The sequence below is a fragment of the Crocodylus porosus genome, unplaced genomic scaffold, assembly GCF_001723895.1.
Source record: "Crocodylus porosus isolate Cpor-Errol unplaced genomic scaffold, CroPor_comp1, whole genome shotgun sequence".
Classification (NCBI taxonomy): Eukaryota; Metazoa; Chordata; order Crocodylia; family Crocodylidae; genus Crocodylus; species Crocodylus porosus.
The window spans coordinates 2,641,674-2,648,054 of NW_017728945.1; the positions used below are offsets into that span (position 1 = coordinate 2,641,674).

Sequence of the window (6,381 nt, forward strand, 5' to 3'; positions counted from 1 at the left end):
TAATTGACGAGGATGTGTATTCCTCCTTAATGTAGAGTGCCACACCCCCACCTTTCCTCCCTGTCCTGTCCCTCCTGTACAGCCTATAGCCCTTGACATTCACTGCCCAGTCCTGTGATGGGTCCCACGTTTCAGTGATCCCCACTATGTCTGGGCTGGTGTCAGCTAGCAGGAGAGTGAGTTCCTCCTGCTTGTTCCCCATACTACGAGCGTTTGTGTAGAGGCATTTGAGGCCTCCTGTGGATGCCTGAGGTTTTGGGTCCCCAGCTGGGCATAGTGGACTACAGAGGCCCAGTATGACTGGGCCTGGCCAATGGTCTGTGGGCAGCCTCCCTTTGTATTCATTTATAATCCATCAAGGCATGGCAGGAGAGATGGGGAGTGCCCCAGGGGTGGAGCAGGGCATGGTTGCAGAGCCACCAGGAGGTGTCACGGCCACCCCTGGGACCCCAACATGTTGCACAGGGCAAGCATGGAACATGCAGCTCCTGAGCCCTAGTTCAGTGATCTGTGCAATAACCCACACTGCAGTAGTAAAGTAAGATTTACGGTCTTCTATTATTAAAAAACAAACTGGGGATCATAGAATTAAAGGGTCACCCCATGCCCTGGCACTATGCAAGATGGAGGGGATACTTGCAACCCCTGTATCACCTAAAGAGATTTTGTTCTGGGCATAACTTTACTGGATCCTGCAGCTAGTCTTGCCAGTCGAGAAGCACATTCTTCCCCAGTCCTAAAATCTTGGGTTAGCCTGATATTGTCCCTGTAGCTTTGCAAAATAGATGCTGGATTTTTTCCTAACTTAATATCAGATATGTCAAGGGTCACACCTCTGGTATGAGGCTCATTCATTGGTGGTTAAATGTATAATACCCTATTGCTTTCTCTAAAAATTTTTAGCCAAATAATTCAGATGCTTGACATGCTGTCTATAGACATGTGGCAGGGCACTCTTTGTGCCTGCCACTTTAAGAGAGCAGCCAGCAGGGACTTAATTGCAGCAGCCATTTTTAGATCCCTGGCTGCCTATATAAACAGATCAGTTCATAGCAACATCACCTGGCTGCAAGGCTGCTTGGAACATCCTGGAGGTAAGGAAGGAGCTGTAGGGGATGGCAAGGAGGCTCCTGGTCCTGGGTATGACCTAAAACTGCACCCTGTTGGGAGTGGGTGGGCTGGTGGGGCTCTCAGTGGTACAGAAGCCTCCAGGAAATGCCAGGCCAGTTACCACCCTGGTGAAAGGTGGGTCGGGGTGCCTTAATAACCCTAGCTCCCACAACTGAGTGGGTCACCCGCTAGTAGGGTCTAGAGGGTGGACCCAAGAGAGAGAGTGGGGCTAGAGGCTCAGAGGCCTGATGTAGGGTACCCTTGACTGGTCAATGCTGGGGCCAGGACCAGAATGGTCAAAAGGGCCAGGGGCCCACCATGAGGGATGCCCAGAGCTGAGGTTCCAGCTGGCCTTGGAGGTGGGGCCAGGGCCTGTGTGGCCAAAGGTCCCAGGGGGACCATGCCTGAGAGGGGAAATAGTTTCAGGGAGCTAGATAGCCCTGAATGAGGGCGGGGTAGGCTGCCTGGATGGAGGGATCTTAGAGGGGTCCTGACTGGAGGATTCTGGGGCCCAGTGTGGGGCTGGTGACGGTAACATCTGTGGATGCCATCTGTGAGTCTTGGGCTGCAGTGTAAGGGATGAAAGGAGCTGCAGATGCCGCCCCTTGGCATCGGGGCAAGAAATGGGCAGCCTTCCGCCTAATTAATATAATTAATTAGATAACAACAAGGCATGGCAAGAGAGAAGGTGGGTGGTTGGCCCAGAAACAAGTGGGCAGGCCAAAGGTGAATTGGCCCTGAGAAGGCCCCCTGTTACAAAGCAGTTCATGACACTTAGGCATACTGTCTTGTAGATGCTCAACTTTGTATGCAATCACCTGTTCCAACAAAATTCAGATAGTCTTCCAAAGATTGTGCTAGCGTTATCAGTTCTTTTGGAAACTTCATACTGGATGTGAGGTACATATTTAAAGTGCATTACCCAAGTTGGTGAATTCATCCAAAGCCTGAAGCAATTACCACTAATCATCCCTATTAGAGGGTATGTTGGGCTTAGCAGGAGCAGGCTGCTATATAGATCTTTTGACTTCTTTTAGACTAGTAGGCTCTCCAAAATGTGAGTATGCAGTAGGGCTGTGTGAGGCTTCAGACAGAGCTTCAGATCTGGAGAAGCGTCGGGGTCCAAGGTAGCGTGTCTGGGTCGAAGCGCTGCCTTGTTCGGCTTCCCGAAGTGCTTTGGAGCTGCCTCAGAGATCCGGCCATAGGGTATAATGGGGAAACAATAAAATAGCTATAACTTTGTTGTTTTTTTGTCCAATTTGGATGACCTTTTCAGAGCTGGTAGACTCTAGAGAACGTAAAGCCTGCCAAGTTTCACAAAGATAGGTGCAGGAGTTTGGGGGGACCTGCACCCCAAGTTCTTGAAAGCAAAACTCATGTCACGTCTAGGCGTTACAACGTAAGGGGGTGAAAACTGCAGGGGTGGTAGCCTATGCTGAGGCCACAAAGCCTGCCAAGTTTCAAGAAGATTGGTTTAGGGGTTTGGGGAGAACTGCACCCCAAATTCTTGGGGCGTGGGAGACACTACTGCAGACCTGGCTGCTAAGCTACTGTGATTCATGATTCACTCAGGGAGGAGCTCAATACACAGGACCTAGCTAATGTAGCCAGTTAATTACCATCAATTAGCACCTACAAAACCAGGCTAAGGAGAGGAAATAATCAATACACACAATCAACTGCCCTAAGACAGACACAGTCAGTCCCACAAGCACCCATGGCACCAGTTTTGTCTGTCAGCAGCTAGGGGTGCAGGGCCCCAGGACCCCCCTGCACCAATCTCCTCGACAGCTGGCAGGAGTCACAGCCACAGCAGGGGCCACCATCCCTGCAGCTGTCACCCCACTGCGCCTTAACACGCACAGTGTCACCCATGGCACGAGTTTTGCTTGTCCGCAGCTCAGGTCCAACCAAACCCCTGCACCGACCTTCTTGAAACTTGGCAGGCTTTGTGGCCTCAGTAAGAGCTACCAGTCCTGTAGCTTTGACCCCCCTGTGGTGCAACACAGAGTCATAACAGGAGTTTTGCTTTCAAGAATTTGGGGTACAGTTACCCCAAAACCCCTGCACTGATCTCCTTGAAACTTGCAGATTTCATGCTATCAGCAGAGGCTACCATCCCTGCAAGTTTCATTCAAATCGGACAAAAACAACAAAGTTATAGATAGTTCATTGATTCCCCCATTCTACCCTAGGGCCGGATCTCTGAGGCGGCTCCGAAGCTTCAGCCGGATCAAGGCAGAAACCCGATCTGGAGCTTCAGATCGCATCACTGCCATCTGAAGCAGCTGGATCCAAAGCCGGATCGGATCGCTGCCAACTCACACAGACCTAGTATGCAGCTACTTGGGATCCTTTATATTTGCACAAAATATATATATATTTTTTCTATATAGAAATAAATAACATATAACTCTACCTCCAACACTGCCAAGTGGCCCCTGTGGTTCACTTGGCAAATTAAAGCATGGTAAAAACCCATTATGCAATTCACACCCTTTATCCATGCACCCATCTCCATGCCTGCCCCTGAAAAAAGTCTGAGCCAGACCCCTTTCCATCAAATGAGGTCTACCACTTCTTTCCCATCATCATTTTCTGTTTTCCTGTAGTACCAGTACATTTTACTTAGTCCCACTTGAATACAGTCCATGACTGTGGGGTCTGTGTGTTTGTTGATGAGCAGGTTCCTGGCTTTCCACAGTGCATACCTGAAGCAGGATATACACTGGTCGAAGCGAGCTATCGGGGACCCTTGCTGTATGGTCAGGTGCCCGTAGATAACCACTTCCCTGGTCAGGTCTCTGAAACCTGTCACCACCAGGAGGAGTGCACAGATTTTCTTCTATACCTCTCTGGCGTATGGGCAGTCCCAGAAGAGGTGGTCAATCATTTCTGCCTGCCAATGGCAAGTCTATCTCGGGCAGTTCGATGGACCTCTCTGCCCTGTGCTGACGACTTGGATATCTTCCTAAGAATGAGCAACCAAGGCACAGGCATCAGCAAATAAAAGTTTTGTAGATAAGTTTTCAAGCACCCTAGGTTTTGCTCACAGCTATCTGAGATTAAACACCTCTCCACCAGACCAGAATTTAATCTGAATACTCATATAAAAATCGCAGAAAGGAGCAAGCAGCAAAGAAACTAACAAAACACAAAGGGCAAAATCCTATTTTACATTAAGTGCCCAAATAGCAGTTACCAGCCCAGGAACTGCCATTTTTTACACTTTCACACAACTTGAGATCCTATGCCATGTGCAGCTTGGATGTGTAAGCATCCCCATAACTACTGAGGATGCATGGTAGCTTGCAAGCTGGCCAAGCAGGTACTTAGCCCCATATGCACTATGGCAGGCAAATTCAAGTCACAAAAACCCATTACTAGGAGGTGTTAGATGGGGCAGAAGTCCCATCTGGACTTTAGCCCCATGACCTGAGTTGGCAGGGCTCTTACCCAGGAAAGAGAAGACCCAGGTTCCTCTCAGGCAGAGAGGTTTGAACCTGGACCTTCCCAGGTTTAGTCTTCTAACCATCAGGCTGCAGGTTAGGTATTACTCCATGCCCTCTCTATCGGCTCCCTGGGCAGCTGGGAGAGGAAACTGCATGGGGCCAGGAAAAAGCAAGCAAGCATGCTAGAAAGTGTGTGGCTTAATGAGAGAGCCGCTACTCTGGAAGGGAACAGACCCTGGATTCCCGCCTGAAGCCTGGTTCCCAGTGGTGTGTAAATGTTCCTTCTACTTTCTATCTAGTAAATATTAGATTCAACATGCAGTGGTTCAGCTTCAAGAGATAGGCTAGCTAGCTTCTAATCCCGGGGCGGGCAAAATACAGCCGGTAAGCCAGATCTGACCCATGGACAGACTTTGGCCTGCGGTGGGTCCCTCAGTCCTGCCTGGCTTGGGTCCTGTCCAACCTGTGCACACCCTGCTTCTAGGCAGCCCAAGCAGTGGCGCCTTGCAGCTGCTGCTGGCCCCAGCCCTGTGGTACTGGCAGGACCCCAGCCCACCCCACACCTGCTCCAGACTTGCCCCTCCACACTGAGCAGCGGCAGCAGCAGTGGCGGCTGGGCAGAAGCTGCGGCTGGGTGTGGGCGAAAAGCAGCCTCTCGCCACCACCCAGCCCGGAGCCTGCGCCTCGGCTGCCTCGCGGCTCCTCTGCACTGCCACTGCTGCCTCGCTGGGCGGCCCGGAGCAGGCAGTGGTGGCAGCAGAAAGGAGCCACAGGGCAGCCTAGGTACAGGCTCCAGGCGGCTGTAGCAAGAAGGGCCTGGCAGCAGTAAAGGGGAGGTGGCCGCTTTCCCCCGCGCCAATCAGTAGCTTCTGCCCACCTGCTGGCACTGCTCGGTGCGGGCAGGCGAGCGGGGCAGGCCGGGGCTAGGGCTCTGCATGCCCGTTCCGGCTGGGGCGAGTCCGGAGCGAGCGTGGGGGGGCCAGGGTCAGGGCTAGGGCTGTGCGCTGTCGGCGGTGGCAGGGAGGAGCCACAGGGCACATGGGCTCCAGGCTGCTGGCGTGGGGGTGCTCCCCAGAACTGCCTGTGTGGCCCCTGGGCCCAAACAATTGCCTGCCCCTGTCCTAATCGGTGACCTGGTGGTTAGACCAATTTTCCGGGCAGTCAGCAAGATGCAGCTTCAACCTCCTTCAGGTGAGAGGAGTCTAGGACCTCCATCCGACTCCTGGGTGAGTGCCTTGAGCCCTTGGCTTCTGGGCTCCTGATCCCTGCTGGACCAGAGGTTTGGAGCTGATGCTCAGACGTGGGACCGCCTCCCTGCTCGGCGTGCCACAGCAGCTATACGGCGGCTTACGCAGCCAGGCCACGCGCGGCACAGGCGTGAAGAAAGGCGGTTATGTAACCGGATCGCTACTATTTGGGCGCGCAGCGTGTAGCAGGAGCCTGCCTTAAATGGCGCGCGCGGAAGGACGCAGCTCTTTCCGGGAATGGATCGGGCGTCTTCCCGCCGTCCAACCCTTCTGCCGTCGTGCCGCCATGGACACCACCGCGAATGGCGTCGGCCCGTCTCGGGCAGCCGCCTGAGCCTCGGCAGAGCACGGAGGCGGCGTCAGTCTCGTTCCTTTTGCATTGGCCCTGCGACAGAGATCAGGCCGGAGCCGCCCGCCGGGCCTCGGCCGCCCGCCGTGTCCGCGCCGCGTGGCAGCGGGTCGCGGGGCCAGAGGGGGGGTCAGGGCCTCGCGGCCCGCGAAACCCGCGCGAAATCTCGGGGGTTTTCTCGTGAGCCGTGTGCAGGTGTCCGGAAGTCCAGCGGAGCGTGGCC

General features: G+C 53.6%; 1 protein-coding gene across 1 annotated transcript in view; it reads left to right on the forward strand.

Moving 5' to 3' along the window:
- The first annotated feature begins 6,095 nt into the window (after positions 1–6,095).
- Positions 6,096–6,381, forward strand: part of POLE4 (DNA polymerase epsilon 4, accessory subunit) — a 6,910-nt gene continuing 6,624 nt past the window's right edge. Inside the window, exon 1 of the mRNA XM_019550680.1 lies at positions 6,096–6,120. Coding sequence (XP_019406225.1) covers positions 6,096–6,120 — 25 coding nt within the window. The remainder of the gene's footprint in view (positions 6,121–6,381) is intronic.